The following is a 21548-nucleotide window of genomic DNA, read 5'->3' on the forward strand; positions in this document are numbered from 1 at the left end:
TTCTCGTCAACAACAGTGAAGTCCCTCACCACACCAGACTGCTGCTTTCCCGCCTTCTCAAACAGCTTAGCTAGGCTAGCATCCTCCCTCTGAAGCTTCACAATATCCCTCGGCACCAGCCACGGAGACGGTAGCTTCCCATCTAGCTTCTGCAAAGCGGCCTGCTGCTTAGCTTCTCTGCACTGTCGCTTTGACTTGTGAGCCCTCACTGGGGTCCCTTCCCCGTCTATCTCACTCACTATCACTTTAAGAAAACTCATCCCACCACTGCCACCAAATGTCACAGACAGGCCGTTGCCTGGACTGTATTGAATGAAACTCAGGACCACGTGGTATCATGCGAAAAGTAAAGGGAGATTTAAGCTTCTTACGTGGCCCTCAGGCTGAAAATAATAAACTAATTATGGTACTGATGGCAATACAGAAGGGCTCCTCACGGAGACACCCTCACACATATTTTCCCAGGCCCAGAACCCAGGAGACTTGAAGGCCCACCCTATAGCACCCAAATAAATACAATTCCCCTCTGTCACAGGTGCAACTCAGGCACAAAAAAGAGAACAAAATGATAATACAACAAAATTACATCACATACTGTCATTCACACAACTACTTAAAAATAACGATCATGTATGCATATAACTGGTATTCATAAAAGTATGCATATAACTGTAAGTTGATGACATATGGATTATGATACTGGCCAGTATATCAAAGGATAAATACAAACACATCAATACTTCCACTCTCTCCTACTTAGCTCTCCAATCTAGGCAGTGATGGCAGGCACCCATTGAAGGCCCCCCTTCACAGATATTGGAGTAAACCTATTTTGGGTAACTTTGAGTAAGGGCAAATATATATATATTTTTAATTGAACCTTTATTTAACTAGACAAGTCAGTTAAGAACAAATTCTTATTTACAATGACGGCCTACCCCGGCCAAACCCTAATGACGCTGGCCGATTGTGCGCTGCCTTATGGGACTCCCAATCATGGCCGGTTGTGATACAGCCAAGAAACCAGGGTCTGTAGTGACACCTCTAGCACTGAGATGCAGTACCTTAGACCGCTGCGCCACTTGGGAGCCCAACATCATGGTAAGCTTGCAAGCTGAGTTTGAATAAGACATCTGATTAGCACTTTGCATTTATAACGGTTGGTTTTACCTTATCTAATAAATAACCAAATCATTGGTGGATTAATAAATGAATGAAAAGCATGTTTCTCATCCCCCCCAAAGACAGTACAGTTTATAAACTCTGTGACTAGGCCCTTGAGAGCCAGTCGGCATACGAGTCATCAAACTGCCTCAACTGATGTGCGTTCATTGGTCGTTTCTTTTTTTTATTTTCTTTTTTTTCTCAATTTTTTATTTAGAAAAACCAGTATACATACAAGAAGTATACAGATAGACAATGATAACATATGCTAGGGGGTACAACAAATTACAGATTATACAAAGACCTTAAAAGAAACACACATATTGATTGTTTTAACAGATTTCTTATTAGAAGAATGTTGAATGGTCTCGAATTCCCTATAGAAAACACAGTGTTTTTTTCTTAGTGAATTTACTTTTATGAATATGAAAGTTTACCATTAGCACAGTTAGATTTATGAGGTAAAATGTTTTTTCTTTATAGTTATTATGGTTAAGGAAACCGAGCAGCACATTCTCCCATAAAAATTAAAAAAAAGTCATCAAGAATAATAACAATTATAAAACTGTCATTGGTCGTTTCCAACGAACCGGAAACCGGCATACGCGTCACCACATTCCCTCATCTGATTGGTTTATGTAGGTGGGCCTTCTGACTTTGTGGCTGTGGTAACTAGTGACGATCGCCAGTTAAGGCTCTGCCTAAAAGCAAATGTTGCAAAGTGTCGTAAAACATTTAATTTACTTCCCCATACAGCAGCTAGCGTGTACAAGGTGCAAAAGCGATGGTGCTCTAAAAACAACATTCTTCTTACCGAACTTCAAATTCATGAAGATTTTCATTAGACAACTTGAAAGGTTAAAGCATGGAGGACATGGAAGAAGAAAGTTCTGGTCTAAATGACGACCACAACCATAACTACTGTGAAAACCGTGCCAGTGGACAAGTCCACTATCTCAGGACCGAACTGTCAAATGAACCCCAGACCCTACCAATTTTTCCGGTTCTGGGCACGCGAGATGTAGCGGCGCAGGAGAACCACGCAAATATTTGTTCCAGTTCCAGCAGTGGTTCAAAGTTCGTGGATTCAGACTCTAGCAGCGTGAACAGTGACACCAGCGAGACTGACAGTGCATCGCCAGCTTCCATCGCAGGGAAACTGACCCTGAACTCCGCCTCAAAGTTTCGTAAGTTGAAAGCATCGTGTTTAATGTTTGTCATGTTTTTGACTTACTGATATGGGATGGGAATGTAGTTGGTCATGCAAATATTCCATGGCTTTGCCTTTGGCCTAAACGTCAGTGGAGTAAGTTGGCTACTTACTATATGACCTTTTAACTGAGGAACGCTCAACTACGTTCTCTTATATCGAGGCGAAGTTTTGATATTAGGTGAAGAGATTTGTTAGCAACAACAGTAGCTATGTTTCCATTAACTTGTCGAGTGATTATTATTTATTTTTTTGGCGACATTTTGAAAACAGATGCGCTAATTGCTTGCTACGGTGCGTTTCTATTGAACTGTCTTGTCGATAAAAACAGCTAGACGTAATGACGTCACACCAACAATAACCAGGTGTCAAATAAAAATGTAGTGGTTGAAGTGTTTCCATTATCCGTTTATGCAAATTGTGCATTAATAAATTTGCGACCGCCTGCATGTCCTATCTGTTTCATGTCTCGGGTATCCCGCGAAAGCGAGCATGGATAGAATGCATTAATTGACTAATATTTCCCATGTTCTAAATTCTCATACGCCAACATATCGACACGGTTCGTGCCATGGTGGCACTTGCACTCCTGTAGATCTGAAATAATTGGATGGTGAAACTTGCCAACCAACCATAAAAGCAATTTAGGCGTCAGGATAATCGTTGTACAACAAAGAAACATTATTTGTATAGTTGAAAAAGTAGATTTTGCATGTAGTTGGCATTTAGAATTCAAGCTGCAATATGTGATTTTTGGGGGATCTGACCAAAATTCACAGAAATGTGTGTTATAGATTTGTCATTCTCATTGAAAGCAAGTCTAAGAAGCAATGGATCTGTTCTATGTTGGATATTAATATGCTTCCCCTTAAGTTTCGTTTTTGTACTTTCAGTTTTGTACACCAGCTGAAAGTACAATATTATTGGTTAAGGGAAAATATTTCACAGTGGTTTAGATGGTGCAATGATTATCTACACTGTACTTGCTTGTTTTCTCACAAACTGAAAATAGGTGAACTTTTAGCAACCAGGAAATGGCGGAGCGATTTCTTCAGTGCATTTTTTTATAATTATTTTATTTATTTTTTGTGGGTGGCAGGAAAGGGATTTATTCTCTGTGTGTGTGTGTGTGGGGGGGGTCATTGGCCTTGATCTTGTATTTTATTTTTTATTTTTATTTTATTAACAACATCAATACAGAGTACATGAGGGAACGCAAGTGTATATATAGATTATATACAATGGACAATTGAGCTAGGGGGTACAATATCACAAAGACCTTAAGGGACATACATACACTTAGAATTCTAACAGCTTTTTTTGTTAGTAGAGTATTTAATTGTCTTAAAATAGCTACATTTCTTTTTGTAGGGTAAGAAAATGTAAATTTACAACAACAAAAAACACATTTCTGAATATGAAATTTGGCCAAAAGAAGAATGAAATTAATTACATAAAAAATGTCAGCTTATTCCTATCGTAGGTAAAGAATCCAAGCAGTACATCTCTCCACAATAGTGTAAGACCTTCATAAAAGTGTTCAATTATAAATCTACTGATGTCTTGCCACAGTTTTCTTACATGAATACAATGTCAAAAAAGACACAACACTGTTTCTGGGTGATCATTACAAAAGGAGCAATTTGAGTTGATGTTTTCCTTAAACTTCTTCATATAGTGGTTGGCAGGATAATATTTATGAATAATTTTAAAGGAAACTTCCTTAATTTTGTTAACAAGTAGGTATGTGTGTGGCAACATCCAAACTTTTTCCCAACCGATATTATCAATAAATCCATTCCAATAAGGCATGACATAAGGTATAGATACAACATCCTGCTGAAACAAGGTTTGTATCGCTCTGTTGTTGACTAGACCAAAAGAGAAACAAATCTTTCCTACTGATGAGTCAACAGGGTCAATAGAAGGTAGGCTCTGAGGGTCAGGTCTTGACACGTTCCTGAATAACAGAGCAACACCTGAGGGAATGGCATCTAAAACAATTGCGAAATCTTTAGGTGTTACAGGGACCTTGTAAAGTGATAAGAATTCCTTATAACTGAGTAAAAGACCTTCAGAATTTACCAGTTGGCTCACCAATAGGATATTATTTACCAGTTGGCTTACCAATAGGATATTATTTCGGAACCAATATTCTAAAAACAAAGAAGTATTTTTATTCAATATATCCCGATTATTCCATATATAATATATGTGTGGAGAAAAATTGTGTTTATAAATTAAGCACCATGACAAGAAAACCTGCCGATGAAAAGCAGAAAGTTTCACTGGAACTTAGTCAATAGTATAATTGCAAAACAACATGAAGTTAAGCCCACCAAAAGTAGAGAAGACATGATGAGGAATAAAATTCCAGATAGAAGTGGGTCTTCTTAGGAATTGTTTTATCCAATTGATCTTAAAAGTATTATTTAAGGTAGTAAAGTCCAGAAAATTCAGCCCACCATTCTCATAAGTGTTCATTACAACAGTTTTCGTAATGTAATGTTGTATGGTTTCTCCACAGAAAGTTGAAAAGCATCTGGTCTATCTCCTTGCTTATTTTACTGTCAAGATATAAAGATAGAGCGCCAAATGTTACTCTAGAGATACCTTCAGCCTTGGTTATTAGGACTCTACCCTTTTAAAGATAAGTCCCTCTGTAGCCATTGATTTAGCTTCTTCTGTTTTTTTTAATAAGAGGGTTAAAATTTAGTAAGCCTCTAGACTTCTGATCCTTTGTAATGGTTATGCCTAAATATGTAAGTTCTTCTTTTACTGGAATACCATAATATGAAGGTGTCACACAATCTTTGACAGCTATGAGTTCACATTTATTAATGTTAAGATATAGACCAGACGCTTTGGAAAAGGATTGTATCACATTGATCGATATGGGAATTTGGTTAGCGTCTTTCAGAAAAAGTGTAGTATTGTCAGCCAGCTGGCTGATAATAATTTCTTTACCAGCTATGGAAAAACCTTGTACAGGACTATTATTTAAAGAATTTGCAAGAAGTTGGGTGATAAATAAAAACAGGTATGGAGAGACTGGACAACCTTACCTAATTCCTCTCTTTAACTCAAATCTAGGTGAGGTGCCATATTTCAATTTGATAGAGTTGTTCATAGTGCATCTTTAAATGTGGAGTAGAGTTTATAGTTAAGTCACGTGCCCCACGTACCTTCAGAAGTATTCGGCAATCATCATTTATTAGAAAAACAGTTTCCATCACTTTTCACAGTAAAGTAAGTTAGACAAAAGAAAAAACACCCCTGTCCCACAGTTAAAATGTTGTTTGTCTTTAGAAAATGTCTCCTGTATCTGCCGTCTCAATTACACATGTTGCAAATAATTTTTTTGCCACATTGCTTTTGTCGAATTAACCTGGGTCAATTAGAAACCTTCAGTCGGTACTTGTAAATTCTGAAAACGCTTACCTATGATTGACCTGTACAATTGTGGTCCATACTGGGAGCTGAAATTCATACTTTAATAAACTTTTGTTGAATACAACCACTGACTTTTTCCTAATTTGTGTTGCTCGTACTACGTACGATGAGATTCAATTGGCTCTAGCTGAGGAACCCTCAACTCCGTTCTCTTATATAGAGGCTTACTTGAGTTTCGATGACTGGTCGTAGGATTTGCTAGCAACAACATTGAGTCACCGTCAGTAAATTCTTACCTTTACCTATATTTGACCTCTACAACTGTGGTCCTTCCTCATGGTGCAGAAATTCCAAGTTTTAACAAAAACTTTTAGTGCATACAACCACCAACTTTTTCCTTGTTGAGAATCAATTGGGTCCGTGCTATCCGGGATCCTTGATGTCCCTACCCCATTGAAGTTTAAATATTTAAGTGGTTACGGTAAGGGTTAAGGTACGGATTAAAGTTAGGTTTAGGGTAGAGACGTCCCAAGGATACTGGATTGCACGGACCCAATTGAATCTCGGCTTACGTAGTACGAGCAACGAGGAAACATTCGGTGGTTGTATTCAATAAAAGTTTATTAGAAGTTTGTATTTCACCACACTGTGGAAGCACTGCAGTTGTACAGGACAAGGATGGGTACAGCGAAGTGTGTTCAGAATTTAAATTTTTACAAGAATCGACGGATGTTGATGACTCAAAGTTGTTGCTAGCAAATCCCGTGACCAGTAATTAAAACTCATCTCCGCCTAAATATAAGACAAATGAGTTAAGGGTTCCTCAGCTAAATTGGCACATGCGCTGAGCAACACAAATGAGGAAAAATTCGGTGGTTGTATTAAATACGTTTTTATTAGAAGTATGAATTTCAGCACCCCGCAGAAGCATTTTCAGATTTGATATTTTTAGAGGAATTGGCTGAATTTGACTAAATGTTGTTGCTATCAAATCCCACAACCAGTTATTAAAGCTCAACTCTGCCTCGATATATAGAGAACAGAGTTGAGCATTCCTCAGCTAATGACCCTTGTACTGTTCAGTCGGACAGTCCTTGTTTGGAATTCATTTTATTGTCAGGGCAGAGCTAGGGCTAGGGCTCGTGTTGTTATGGAAATAACCTAATCTTTATCATTTTGTGGTTCAGTAATGAATGCAATGACCGAAGAGGACTATAGAACCACATACTGGCCGAACCTGGAGAAAGCCATTGACCACCTGCTGATCCAAAACCCCATGGACCACATCTCCATTTCATATGAGCAGATATACAGGTGAGAGACAAACTGTCTGACTGTATTGATATCTTATGTAGCTTTGAAAGAAATGAAGACAAGGAACTGCTGTACTACTCATGTGTGAGACTTCTGAGGGGAGATATTGCCATTTGTGACTCGTTTCAGGAAACTAGACATATGTCACTCATCACTACTTCACAGGAAAGCCATTTGAATGTAAATTTAGTTTAAAAAAAAATCTAAATACATTTTTGGGCAGAAATGCCTTGTAGAACATGTGAACTTTCATGTGCCCTAATAACAAACATGTATGCCATCTGTAAATACAAATAAAATTGTTAAATTACAGGCCTAGTTAGTTTAGCCACAGAAAAAGTCTGAGGGGGCTGGACATGCCGAGAGATGAGTTTTGGATTGGTCTGCCATGTAGCATGCTTCTGTCTATAACATGAGCTGGTCAGTATGTGTAGGTCATTCTTTCTAACGCAGCTTTAAAAAAAATATTTAAAAAAAATCACGTAGCAGAACTGCATAAGTGTTGCTCTCTACTTTCTGGAGGACCAAGTTTTAGAATTAGAGTGATGGCTAAGGAGATTGATTTGATTTCAAATATGCAGATATATAAAACGTCTCTCTCCGGATTCAAACTAAGGACAACCATAGCATCCATGACAGAGAGGGAGAAGCGTCCATCCATGTATACCGGTAAAAGTCTAGCTAGCTACATTTTCAGATATTGCACATTTCTAATTTTGTCAAAGTTTTTTCATTTCAAGTTAGTGTACTGTTAGCTAGCTAGCTAATGTTAGCTGGCTGGCTCACTACTTAACATTGTGTATGTTCTGTGTAGTTATATTATTTTATCTCAGAGCCATTTACATTGCTAGTTATAGCCTAATGTTAGCTAGCTAACATTGAACCTGGCTGGTTAGCTACATGCAGATTCATACAGGGTAGTGACATTAGGAGTTGGGATTATGATTCATTGTTTAGCTAGCAAGCAAAATGTCTAAACAAAAGACTCCACTATTCAAGTAACCATTTCCGTAGAATGTTAATGATGTCACTGCGTCAACTGTCGATAGACATAGCTAGAGCACTCTCGTCTGAGTGTGCCAGAGCGCAGAATAACTGACAGATTTACAAACGCTCAACACCAGTTGAATATGTCCTGTGTCAGTAAACGTTGGCAAAAAGGCCTGATTTAAATTGTTGTCAGCAGAACAGTTGCAGTTATCAATGCTCTGGATAACATAAAAACAGCCTAACCAGCTCTGCTAGGGCGAGTACAATGGTCAGAGTGAGCTGTTCTCTCATTTGTGTTTGGAAGTAGCTAGCCAACGTTGCCAATTAGCTTGGGTGCTTGAATGCTGCTGTTAGGTCAGAACACTCAGATCAACCCAACTCCTCGGCCAGAGCGTCTAGTGTGCTCTCTGAACGCTCCGAATTTACGAACTGACAATCTGACAACGCTCTGCGTTTACAAGCGTCTTGAAATATTTGTTTGCTTAGCACATGGCCTCATATGTGAATCCTTAAAGAGATGGGTGGGGCTAAGGCTTTAGAGGCTGTGAACGATGCTGAATGGGTGTAGACAAAGAAGAGCTCTCCAGTAGGTGTACCAAAATATTCAAGGGCCATTTTCTCAAAAGTGAGGTTACAAGTTTATCAACTTTAAAAGCAGAATTACTTTCCCGTTGTTCCTCAACTGTGTTGTATGATATACCAATTTCTAGCTCTGATCCCTACTTTTATCCAATGTAAAAAAACACCATTTCAAATTTTGCTCATAAGACCGAATCGAGCTGGTTGGTCACATATGTTAAAGTTTTAATGGTCATTTTCCTTTCCCTTTTTCAGCTACGTGTACAAGTGTGTTTGTCAACAGCACTCAGAGCTACTGTACAAAGACTTGATGCTAAAGATTACTACCCATCTTCAACAAGTCTCATCTGATTTACAAGTAAGTGAAAACAGAACCTAGGTCTTGTTCAAAGATTTGCAATGGAAAACAAAAACGAGTGTTTCTTATTGTACAGATAGTATGCCCCTTTCACTGCATCTTTTGTTGTTGTGTGAATACCTAAAAAGTAAATTAACCCTGATCATTTATTCTCTTTAATCAGATTGTTCCACCAGGGAATTTCATTGAGTATTTCAACATTGCTCTGACTCAGTACACAGATGCTCTTCAATGCATAGTTCCTGTATTCATCTACATGGTATGTATCCTGATGAAGTGCTCATCTTTTGAATATTCCTTCCATAAATTTTTTTTGGGCCTGTTTCCTGGATACAGATGAAGCCTACTCCGTCAATACTCAGGGCAGACCTTAATCATATACTCCTTTCATACAAGTAGGGTTGCAAAGGGTCGGAAAGCTTCCAGGTAAATTTGCTGAATTTTTCCGGACATTTTCCATGAAGTTAAGCCCGGAATTTTGCTTTAATTCATCAAAAGTTTGCTTATAACAGTGAACCTTTTTTTGTGGGATACACATAAGGCAATTCTAGGTTTTGTGGCATATTTTGGTTAAACTATCCCCAATTCAATGGAATTGCAACCCTCTGCATGCACAGTGCATTCTTCCATCACATCACATGGATCTTGATTCTCAAGATCTTGCACACTAATTAAATGCTATTGAGCCCACACTACTACACTGTCTGAGCCAAGGACTACATGCTTTCTGGTAAGTTTTGATTACAATACTGGGTGGGATGATTATATTTTAATGACATGATTTCTTTGTTAACTTGTAAATAGTAGCCTACTGCAAAGTGTGTATAAATCATTTCTAACTTGTTAACAATTTCTGCTAGTTAGTTTTTGCTACCATGTGGGTTTTAGCTTGCTTCAGCCTGCTAACTGGGGAGTGTTAATTCACCTGTTTCCATACATGTTTTATTTTAAAACGGGTATCTTACAAAGGAGTTGTTTAATCTAACTGCTTAACTATTTATCTGTACATGGAATTGTATTCGGTTTTTTTTTTTTACTCAATTTTTCTAATCTTTACAGGAAAATGCCACGGGCACTATCTGATGTGTGGAGACATTTCACTGCAGCTAATGTAGAAGGAAAGCTATGTACATTTGCAAATACTGTGCCAAATCATATGTGAAGAATGCTACAAAGATGCAGAATCATCTGGCCAAGCGCATAAAGTTCCCTCATGGCTCACAACAAGCGACCTCTGACAAAAGTCCCTCTACTTCTATTCGAGGTGAAAATGATGAATCGGACACCTTATCGATAGCAACAGCTCATGGTCCTCCTGGAATCAGAAGTTTTTTTACTCAATGGAGGAACGTAGTCAGAGAAATGCTGATGAATGTCTTGCTCGAGCTGTGTATGCAACTAGTTCACCTCTTATGCTCACAGGCAATGTGTATTGGAAAATATTTATGGATGTTCTTTGCCCAGCATACACCCCTCCAACCAGACATGCTATATCTACTCATTTCCTGGATGCAGAGTTCAAGTGAAGGTCAAGCAAATCATAGAGAAAGCAGTCTGTATTGCAATCATCTCTGATGGGTGGTCGATTTTTCGTGGGCAAGGAATAATTAACTACATCTCATCCCCTCAACCAGTATTCTACAAGAGCACAGACACAAGGGACAACATACACACTGGTCCCTACATTGCAGATGAGCTGAAGGCAGTCATCAATGACCTTGGATCACAGAGGGTATTTGCGCTGGTGACAGACAATGCTGTGAACATGAAGGCTGCTTGGTCTAAAATGGAGAAGTCCTACCCTCACATCACACCCATTGGCTGTGCTGCTCATGCATTGAATCTGCTCCTCAAGGATATCATGGCACTGCAAACAATGGATACACTCTACAAGAGAGCCAAGGAAAGGGTTAGGTATATAAAGGGTCATCAAGTTAGCGATCTACCTCTCCAAGCAAAGTGAGAAGAATAAGAGCACCACATTGAAGCTGCCCAGCAACACCCGTTGGGGTGGTGTTGTCATCATGTTTGAAAGTCTCCTGGAGGAGGAGTCTCTCCAAGAAATGGCCATATCAGTCTGCCGATATGGACAGCCCCATCAAGAGGATCCTCCTGGATGATGTATTTTGGGAGGGAGTGGTAAGTAGCTTTAAACTCCTGAAACCTATAGCAGTAGCCATTGCACGGATTGTGGGAGACAATGCCATCCTGTCTGATGCTCAGACTGCTTGCAGAGGAAAGAGAAGAAATCCGTACTGCCCTGCCCACTTCACTGTTGCTCAAAGCAGAGGAAACTGCAGTTCTGAAATACATAAAAAAGCGTGAAGACTTCTACCTGAAGCCCATACACGCCGCAGTGTACATGTTGGACCCCAAGTATGCTGGCAAGAACATCCTGTCTGGTGCTGAGATCAACAAGGCCTATGGTGTCTTCACTACCGTGTCTCGCCACCTTGGCCTGGATGAGGGCATGGTTCTTGGCAGTCTGGCGAAGTACAGTACACTTCCAAGCAAGGGCTTTGGGATGGAGATGCAATATGGCAGTCGTGCCAACATATCTCATCAGCCACATGGTGGAAGGGACTTTGTGGATTTGAGGCTCTTTCCCCTGTTGCCTCCATCAACCTCCAAATCCCACCATCAGCCGCCTCAGAGCGCAACTGGTCTCTGTTTGGGAACACACACGCCAAAGCATGCAACAGGCTGACCAATAAAAGGGTTGAAAAATTGGTGGCCATCCGGCCAAATATGAGGCTTTTTGAGCCTGACAACGAGTTGTCTTTAACAAGGTTGGAAAGTGACAGTGAAGATGAGGCCTCAGAGACTGATATTCAAGAGGTGGACATTGAGGAGATCCAGGGAGAAGACATGGAAGCCTGAGAGGAAGACAACCAAAGCTTTAGTTTCTGGACTTTCATTTTACAGATGTCTGTTGAGAATGTTTTTGGGAGATGCAGTGGATCATTCAATATTCCCTTTCTTTTGTTGTTCAGTGAAATCATCCCATGTGAAGAGTCAACTAATTTAATTAAAGTTCAATTCGTAACTAAATGGGTTTTTTATTTCTATTGAAAGGATTGAATCATTTGCCATTTGTCTACTTATGATAAAGGTAAAAGGTTTATGTTTGTCTCCCATATAATATGGTAAATATATCCAATGCAAAAAACATCTACATTTAAATGGTATTCATTTTCATTTCCATATTTTCCTGTTAATTCCCATATATTTCTGTTTATTCCCATGGAAAGTTTCCACCTCCATTTCCCCAAATGTGCAACCCTACATACGAGCATGTTTTTCTTCTTCATTTCTAAGAATAAGTTCTACATTGAAACGAAGCTAAACCGACACCTGCGAGAAGATCTCATGAAGCTTTTTACTGATCATGTTGCAGAAAAACATGTGAACACGCTGATACGTGAGTACAGTGGACTGGTGAACTGTGCAGGCCAAACCCAAACTATTTAGCTTATTACTCATCTTGTCAAATTGTGTTGATGCTTAATTATTTTATTCTGTTTTTCCTTTAGCTCTTCTCCGCGAAGCCCATTCCATGCCTTTTCAAGTCAGACCTTCAACAATGGCCAGTGTCGTGAAAGGCCTGTATACTCTTCGGCCAGGTGCCCTTTCCTTTCTGTCTTTTTTAAAATCCCACAACACATGCTGCTACCTAAATAGTTACATCCACTAGTGAAATGTTTAACTACTGTAACTGTCAAACACGAGTGTAGCACTAATCAAAACTGAGAAATATAGATTACTTTGATTAGCACTATTTGTGTCTCCCACTTGAAGTTGGAGAGGTAAACATTCACTATAAAACACCTGCCCTGTATGTGTTATGACCTCCATTATAATGACTATTGGCTACCTGTTTCAGATTGGGCACATTTAGCCCCAGCTCTCTTCTCTGGATTCATTCCTCAAATTAACCCGCCGACAGTGGAATCCCAGCTCTCTGACTATGCTGCTCATGACCAGAAGCTACAAATGGAGCTCTCTCTGAATGGCTTTCCCAGGTGAGTGTTATAAGGCAGAGTTTAGCAAAAATAATAATAATACTTCCACCAGGGTAGTGTCCTTTAGGAAAACATTAATGAGCGTTTCTTATTAGACAAGTTCAGATAGTACATCCCTGTTTTGGACCGTTTTCTTGTGTTTTGTGCCTAATGAACACAACCCTGTTTTTTGACGATGCTTCCTTTTATTTTGCAGAGGTGACCAGTCTCGCAAGAGAGCCAGCGAGGAGTCTGCATAGAGTAAGGATGATGCATACATGCATTGCTTGCTATTGAATAGGAAAATGTCACCTCATTTGCATATGACTTATAATTGGCCTATTGAAGAATATGTGCAAAAATATGAATAACTTTTGTTGTTTTTTGCAGGTGCTCAGACAGTCATTGACCTGGCTCAACCCAAATTCACAAAACACTGAACGATTAAGATTCTCTAAAGAGTGCAGTGGGTGAGCATAATAAGCATGGGCTCGTTTTTGACCCGCAAGAGTCGTAGTGGACACTGCTTTCTTTGCCTCTTTTGAAAAGCACAGTGAATTCATAATGGTGCATAATGATTCTGTCAGCTTTTGGTGATGAATCCATCTTCTTTATTGTTAAGGTATTATGTGGTTTAATGTCTTTGTTCTTATTTTCTCCATTGAAGTGTGCCTTCTGCTCTGCTTTGTTGGGATATTCAAGTTGCCATTAACCAGGTGGATGGGGCATGATTCCCAGCTTGACCACATACTGTGTCAATCATGGGTCGTGTTCATTAGGATATGCCGTGGAAAACAAAAGGAGTGTTTCTGATTGGACAAATACAGGTAGTTCCTCTGTTTGTCCGTTTTCTTCCACTTTGTGCCTAATGAACACGATCTCTAACCTGGACCTCCCTGATCTGTTATTGGTCGGATTGATCTGATTCAGTAACTGACAGTCTGCTGCTATTCCTCATCTGTTGTTGTGTAGAACACTTGATTTTTGTCTGTCTGGTCTGTGTAACTAAATATTGACAGTTGTTTGGATAGGAACAAATTGTGTCACTTTGTATCAGTCAGATATGTTAATGTCTGTAATGAAAGACTAGGGTCTGAGAGTGGGAACATTTCCTCTTGATTTTAAGAAAGTCCTACAGTGGCACATACCCAATTAGGTATGCATTTGATTCTATTTTAATGTTTAGGCAACTTTAAGCAATGGTTTATCTGGAACTTACAGGATAAAATATGTCCTGTATAACAATTTCTTTCTCAATGGGTATGAAACAAACAAAGCTTGTTCTGTTCAATTTTGCAAATGTGTGAGCATTAGCATACAAAATAGGAGTATTTTTAATTTAACTAGGCAAGTCAGTTAAGAACACATTCTTATTGACAATGACGGCCTAAAGTTTAGGTTATAACTGAATAGGTTATGTAGGTAATTGTTTAATTAAAGGACTACTTTCTACAACATTTATATTTTATTGCGTTTGTTTTTTTAACCAGATCCTATTTCCCAAGCATGCCAAAGATGATTCACAATGTTTTTATTCCCTGTTCTAAAAAATTGCATTGGGACTCCAGAAATGATGGTGTCAGTCTCTCCATGTTGCTGCTGTATCTGCATTAGCTCACCCGTTGTACCAAGTCACTGAGCCAATTGATTAGGATCAATTATTGAAACTGTTGCGAATTTGGTGACAGTAATTATGTCAAATGATGTAGGTGGAGTTAAAATGATCCCTGTGTTCTCTCCAGTTCCTGATGACGTAAACAGATCCTGTCTCATTGTGATGATCAATGTACGGTAGTTACTGTCACAGATTTACCTTTGTTACATGTGGTTTATGTTAAATGGAAGTATTTGATACAGCTCTTTGCACTGTTTTAAGTGTAATGTGATGCTCATCTTTGAAGATGTTGGAGATGGCACACTCATTGTCTTATGTACAGTTTTACTTTCAATAAACAAATCTTGAAAAGGATGTATATTATCACCTGTGGAATCACTGGGGGTGGTGGCAGCAGTTGGATCTTGTGGGCAGAGTAATGATGGACTAATGACACCAGGCAGAGTTTCTCTTTCAAAGTTAATTAGTACCGTGAATAAAGGCTTTTCACTGACAAGCTTAAACAATGCAGGAGAAAGGAGAAAATCAACACCCTCAACACGACACTCGGGTGCAGGTAATTGTTGCATTCATTAAGTAGTAATTAATGTGTTAGTATCTCAGAAGAGGTCCAGCAACATGCCTTTATTTCAGTGATCTCCCTTGAACAATGCTTGATCTTTGTTTATGAATGCTGATACATTTGTGCATGCATGTCTGAGTTGAATGATGCATTATGTGTATATAATCATTAGTCAAGATATTTATGAGATCAAATGGTGACAGGGCTCTATGATAATTCCCCTTCAGCTAGTTCACAGAGAGCACTGTTAATAAACACCAGTAATCTGCTGTGTTAACCCTAGTGTGTCGGAGGCTCAACAAGGGGCTTCAGTGGAGTGGTCGTGCTTTGACAGGTGCTTCTCTTCCGGAGGAGGAATCACTTTCCAGAACGCCCCCACTGGCCAATGAGCTGGGATGCCACTCAGGCACATGGTCCTGGTCACCCCAAAATAACTTGTGACTAGTGTGCTGACAAATGTCACTACTTTTACTGGAGACCGGTTGCCCTAGCTACTTGCACCCATATTTTCCAGTAAACTCCAAGGTTAACTCTATGCAATAAATTGGGAATCCATCCTGGCCAGCTGCCCCGTGTCCACATTTTCTCAGGTGGCCACCACTGGAAGACTGGAATCCCCTCTCTTTGAGCACAGGTGCGCGCCGAGGATTACCGCCAGCTCCAGCCGGGGCCCGCTGGGGTTTATTTGAAGGTAAAACACCCAACCCCAATTACCTGTTGATCGTTATTTGGGTCCATACATCAACTGTGTGTGTGTGTGTAAAATATATATGTATATATATATTTTTTTACCTTTTATTTAACTAGGCAAGTCAGTTAAGAACAAATTCTTATTTACAATGACAGCCTAGCAGGGAACAGTGGGTTTACTGCCTTGTTCAGGGGCAGAATTTTTACCTTGTCAGCTCGGGGATTCGATCCAGCAACCTTTCGGTTACTGGCCCAACGCTCTAACCACTAGGCTACATGCTGCCCCACATATTAATTGGTGTGTACAGTAAACTCAGCAAGTCTGACATAAATCTACTTCATTGGTCAAGCATGGGCTTATATCATTGAATTTGAAGTGACTTATGTGTTTTATTCATTTTACCATGAACCTGGGTAGGTAGTGCTGCTGATTTAAGCCAGGGTCTGTATTTCCAGTCTGTGAGGGGGGTGACGTAGTGTTTTTCTATGTGTTCAGTGTCACCCTCATAAACTCACACAAAATTATTTGTGTCATTTGAGGTTTGGTAGGTGATCAAATCCTTGTTGAGTGCACAGAAGACCAGGAGGACTGCGTTTTTTTGTTTGTTTGTTTTTCATGTAAACTGAGCCCTTACTATAATTAGATATGACTTGGGGGGCTTGGAGGCTGTTTGCAAAGGATTCACGTACACAGCAGCTGCAGGTCTATTAGAAGGGCATTGCTGCCTCTCTTAATTGCACAGATTTGAGTGTCAGTAGCATCTGTGTACCATATCCCATTTCTGGATTCAATAACTACTCAGAGCCAAAAAGCTGTTTAAAGGCTGGACATGATGAAAGAAACGTATCTTAAATACACTGAAAGAAGCTACTCTTGTCCATGTTGGGCAATATCCAATGTTCATGCATGAAACTAATCTCTGTCTGGGGCCACGGAGTTTAAGATGTTTTGAAATTAAAATAGAGTACTATTTTAAGTCGTATTGAACGCATCGTGGTTTCGAACTGGGTTAACACATTTTTCTGCATTGGCAGGCTTTTATTATTCAAATGGGAATGATGCTCGAGGGTCTTTTTTTCAGGTTTGTTGCTGTGTCCTTATTCCAAGCCATGTGGCTGCTTGCTGATTTTTGTGGGAGATTTATGACCCAACGAATGTTGAGCCCAGCAAACCGATTCCAAAAAGTTTTTTGGGGGGTGGGATTTGTGCATGGTATAGTGTGCATTTTCGTTGCAATTGAAAGACAGAAGATTGGGAAAAGCAAGGTAATAATGCATCCTAAAATAGGAATTTATTATGACCCACAAGTGGAACACAGATTGTTATTGAATTATTTGCGATAACTTGCAAAGTATTCTGTGATCTTACCAATATTTAATTATTTCTGTCAAATATTCAATGAATGTAGAAGCATTGATTTATTATGAGTTTCTAAATGATTAATGGCTGAACTAATTTAAATTGAAGTGTAATTTTAAATCTTCACAGGGGGAATACATTATGCACTGACTCACATAAATGAAAGTCACAATCAGTTAAAGTTTGAAACCCTCTTATTTCCCAACAGCATGCAAGAGAACAATGTGAACCAGCCTACATCGTCTCAGCCCTTGAGAGAGAACTACTTGGCTGAAGCGCAGGCGCACCAGAGACACAGCGGCATGAGCCGTTCCGACTCCTCGCGGCACCTGGTCTACGCGCCCCTCAAAGGCAAGGCGGAGGACTCCGCGGGGCAGGACGAGCCCCAACCCAAGGTCCCAGACCTCTCAGCCTTCCTGAGCCAGGAAGAACTAGATAAGAGTGTCAACCTGGCTTGTCAGGCTATCGGACACGAGGCCCGCGAGGAGAGGACAGAGTTCAAGGCCCCGGTCGCCCCTTCTGCCACCTCCACTGCATCCAACACTCCCGACACCCAGCCTGACCTGGAACTAAAAGAACCCCTACCAACACACGCAACATTCTTCCCAGAGAGACGGTCATTCTCACCTCTGTCCGTACAGGACAATGTGATAAGGATAGACAAACAGATATATCAGCCATCCCAACTGTCCATTCAGGACAACGCAATAAGGACCGACAGACAGAAATATTCACTGTCCCAACCATCCATCCAGGACAACGACATGAGGACAGACAGAGAGTTGTACCCACTGTCCATGCAGGACAATGGAATGAGGACAGACAGACAGACGTTCCCACCGTCCATCATCCAGGACATTACAATGAAGAACAACTGGGTGGCCAGGGAGGCCTTTGAGGACTTTAAGAGGCCAGGGGCTAGGGGGATGAACACCCCAGCGTACGGCCTGGGGACCCAGTCCAAGAAGGAGTTCCTCAACAAGGCAGCAGACTTCATCGAGGAGCTCTCCTCTCTGTTCAAGGCTAACAGCTCCAAAAGGATACGGCCCAGATCATGCAAAACTCATAGGAGCAGAGCCAACAAGGGTCAAGTGGATGGGAGCGTTTACTCCCTGAATGCAGACGACAGGGAACGAACCATTCTTCTCCAAGACTTCGAAATGGAGATAGAGAGGCCTGCTAATCCTTTCAGCATTCAGCCATCAGAAGTCCAGGGTTTGGGCATGGAACCAGGGTTTGGGCATGCTTACTTCCCCATGCAGGACTGGAGGACTACTGAGGAGCAGTATGATGAGTCTGGGGTGCTGGAGGCAAAAGGGGTGGATGAGGCTGAAAGCCCTGCCCTGGTGGAGATCACCCCTGGGGTGTACACAGCCGACCCCATCTGTGAGCCCCCTCACTTCATACAAAAACTGAAAAGCAGGGAGGTGCTGGAGGGCAGCAAGGTTCAGCTGGACTGCATTGTTCGCGGACTCCCCATGCCCGCAGTCCGGTAAGGCTACCCAAACGGTCAACCTCACTGAATGTTAGTGTTTTTGTAGCCAAAGTTTCATATCTTCTTAATTTAAAGGATATCTTCACTTTTCTTCTTTTTTTTTTACACTTACCTCTATTTTTACGCTTTGTCTGAAAGAAGTTTATGGGGCAAAGAGAAACTGTCATCCGTAGTTAAAATTTGTTTAAATAGCCACTGCTAACTTTAGGTAACTTTAGCTAATGCTATCTAAAAAACAATGTGAGTTACAGTGGCTAAAGTCAGCTTAAAGGCCCAGTGCAGTCAAATTTCAAAGTTTTGTATCATATTATACAACAGCTGATGAAACTAACACTGTAAAAGTGTGACAACATTTGATCAGTGTTAATTCCTGATAGTTGCTTGTTGAAAATTCAATCTACACAGGACCTTCTAATCAGCGGGTTTGCATAGGCAAGGGTTTCGGCTTTCCATAGTGACATCGCCATGCAGTCAATTGGTTAATAGACCAATAACAAAGAGTTCCAAACCTGTCTGCCAATAACAGCTAGTTTTCAGTTTTCGCCTCCCCACTCAGACAGTCCTAGCAAAATTCTTGCTTGAGAAATAGTTTTTTGCTAAAAAGCTACTTTTGCCCATTTTAATGGAACTCTATTACAGTAAGGTACTTACAGTGAGGGGAAAAATTTATTTGATCCCCTGCTGATTTTGCACGTTTGCCCACTGACAAAGAAATGATCAGTCTATAATTTTAATGGTAGGTTTATTTGAACAGTGAGAGACAGAATAACAACAAAAAAATCCAGAAAAACGCATGTCAAAAATGTTATAAATTGATTTGCATTTTAATGAGGGAAATAAGTATTTGACCCCCTCTCAATCAGAAGGATTTCTGGCTCCCAGGTGTCTTTTTATGCAGGTAATGAGCTGAGATTAGGAGTACACTCTTAAAGGGAGTGCTCCTAATCTCAGCTTGTTACCTGTATAAAAGACACCTGTCCACAGAAGCAATCAGTCAATCAGATTCCAAACTCTCCACCATGGGCAAGACCAAAGAGCTCTCCAAGGATGTCAGGGACAAGATTGTAGACCTACACAAGGCTGGAATGGGCTACAAGACCATCGCCAAGCAGCTTGGTGAGAAGGTGACAACAGTTGGTGCGATTATTCACAAATGGAAGAAACACAAAAGAACTGTCAATCTCCCTCAGCCTAGGGCTCCATGCAAGATCTCACCTCGTGGAGTTGCAATGATCATGAGAACGGTGAGGAATCAGCCCAGAACTACACAGGAGGATCTTGTCAACGATCTCAAGGCAGCTGGGACCATAGTCACCAAGAAAACAATTGGTAACACACAACGCCGTGAAGGACTGAAATCCTGCAGCGCCCACAAGGTCCCCCTGCTCAAGAAAGCACCGTCTGAAGTTTGCCAATGAACATCTGAATGATTCAGAGGACAACTGGGTGAAAGTGTTGTGGTCAGATGAGACCAAAATGGAGCTCTTTGGCATCAACTCAACTCGATGTGTTTGGAGGAGGAGGAATGCTGCCTATGACCCCAAGAATACCATCCCCACCGTCAAACATGGAGGTGGAAACATTATGCTTTGGGTGTGTTTTTCTGCTAAGGGGACAGGACAACTTCACCGCATCAAAGGGACGATGGACGGGGCCATGTACCGTCAAATCTTGGGTGAGAACCTCCTTCCCTCAGCCAGGGCATTGAAAATGGGTCGTGGATGGTTATTCCAGCATAACAGTGACCCAAAACACACGGCCAAGGCAACAAAGGAGTGGCTCAAGAAGAAGCACATTAAGGTCCTAGAGTGGCCTAGCCAGTCTCCAGACCTTAATCCCGTAGAAAATCTGTGGAGGGAGCTGAAGGTTCGAGTTGCCAAACGTCAGCCTCGAAACCTTAATGACTTGGAGAAGATCTGCAAAGAGGAGTGGGATAAAATCCCTCCTGAGATGTGTGCAAACCTGGTGGCCAACTACAAGAAACGTCTGACCTCTGTGATTGCCAGCAAGGGTTTTGCCACCAAGTACTAAGTCATGTTTTGCAGAGGGGTCAAAAACTTATTTCCCTCATTAAAATGCAAATAATTTTATAACATTTTTGACATGCGTTTTTCTGGATTTTTTTGTTGTTATTCTGTCTCACTGTTCAAATAAACCTACCATTAAAATTATAGGCTGATCATTTCTTTGTCAGTGGGCAAATGTACAAAATCAGCAGGGGATCAAATACTTTTTTCCCTCACTGTAATTGCTACCCAGAAATTATATTGATATAACAATGGCTGCATTGGGCCTTTAAAGGACCCCCACAGAGGAAGTTGCCGCCACTATTTTGACGTAATTTCCTGTCCTATAGAGGAAACACACGTTTAGGTTTCACCTACAAAGAATGACGAAGGTTACTTATACATACTCACGAATTGGGTATGGGAATTTCCACTTGGAGTTGATAAACATTAAAAAAAAATAGGGCACTGTCAGCTGTGAGTATAGCTACTGTAGCTAGTAGGGCTGGGAATTGCCAGGGACCTCACGATACGATATTATCACTATACTTAGGTGCAGATTTTGTTGTGCTACAGCCTGAATTAAAAATTTATAAAATGTTGTTTTTGTGTCACGGATCTACACACAATACCCCATAATGTCAAAGTGGAATTATGTTTTTAGAAATGATTACTAATTAATAAAAAATGAAAAGGAGAAATGTCTTGAGTCACTAAGTATTCAACCCCTTTGTTATGGCAAGCCTAAATAAGTTCAGGAGTAAAAATGTGCTTAACAAGTCAGATAACAAGTTGCATGGACTCACTCTGT

The 21548-nt window shown here is 40.5% G+C and overlaps 2 protein-coding genes across 6 annotated transcripts in view; both read left to right on the forward strand.

The window, feature by feature from the left end:
* The first annotated feature begins 1888 nt into the window (after nucleotides 1-1888).
* LOC115153000 (CDK2-associated and cullin domain-containing protein 1) lies at nucleotides 1889-14978 on the forward strand. Its single transcript, XM_029697980.1, has 9 exons — nucleotides 1889-2351; nucleotides 6955-7081; nucleotides 8906-9008; nucleotides 9172-9267; nucleotides 12327-12429; nucleotides 12542-12631; nucleotides 12892-13030; nucleotides 13227-13270; nucleotides 13400-14978. The coding sequence occupies exons 1-8, from the start codon at nucleotides 2030-2032 to the stop codon at nucleotides 13267-13269; spliced, it is 1023 nt and encodes a 340-aa protein (XP_029553840.1). The 5' UTR covers nucleotides 1889-2029; the 3' UTR covers nucleotide 13270; nucleotides 13400-14978.
* A 665-nt stretch (nucleotides 14979-15643) lies between these two features.
* LOC115153001 (myopalladin) overlaps nucleotides 15644-21548 on the forward strand; it is a 45327-nt gene continuing 39422 nt past the window's right edge. For all 5 annotated transcript variants that reach the window (XM_029697981.1, XM_029697984.1, XM_029697983.1 and 2 more), the window contains exons 1-2: nucleotides 15644-15877; nucleotides 17445-18728. In XM_029697981.1, the coding sequence (XP_029553841.1) occupies nucleotides 17446-18728 (1283 nt within the window). In that variant the 5' untranslated portion in view covers nucleotides 15644-15877; nucleotide 17445. The remainder of the gene's footprint in view (nucleotides 15878-17444; nucleotides 18729-21548) is intronic.

The sequence above is a fragment of the Salmo trutta genome, chromosome 18 (genome assembly GCF_901001165.1).
Source record: "Salmo trutta chromosome 18, fSalTru1.1, whole genome shotgun sequence".
NCBI classification, from domain to species: domain Eukaryota; kingdom Metazoa; phylum Chordata; class Actinopteri; order Salmoniformes; family Salmonidae; genus Salmo; species Salmo trutta.

Bases quoted from the DNA above. Each gene is read 5' to 3' on its own strand.
- LOC115153000 (XM_029697980.1), top strand. From the start codon at position 2,030: ATGGAGGACATGGAAGAAGAAAGTTCTGGTCTAAATGACGACCACAAC. The intron at 2,352-6,954 runs GTAAGTTGAAAG...TTTGTGGTTCAG, and splicing joins GAACTCCGCCTCAAAGTTTC to TAATGAATGCAATGACCGAA. The intron at 9,268-12,326 runs GTATGTATCCTG...TTCATTTCTAAG, and splicing joins TTCCTGTATTCATCTACATG to AATAAGTTCTACATTGAAAC.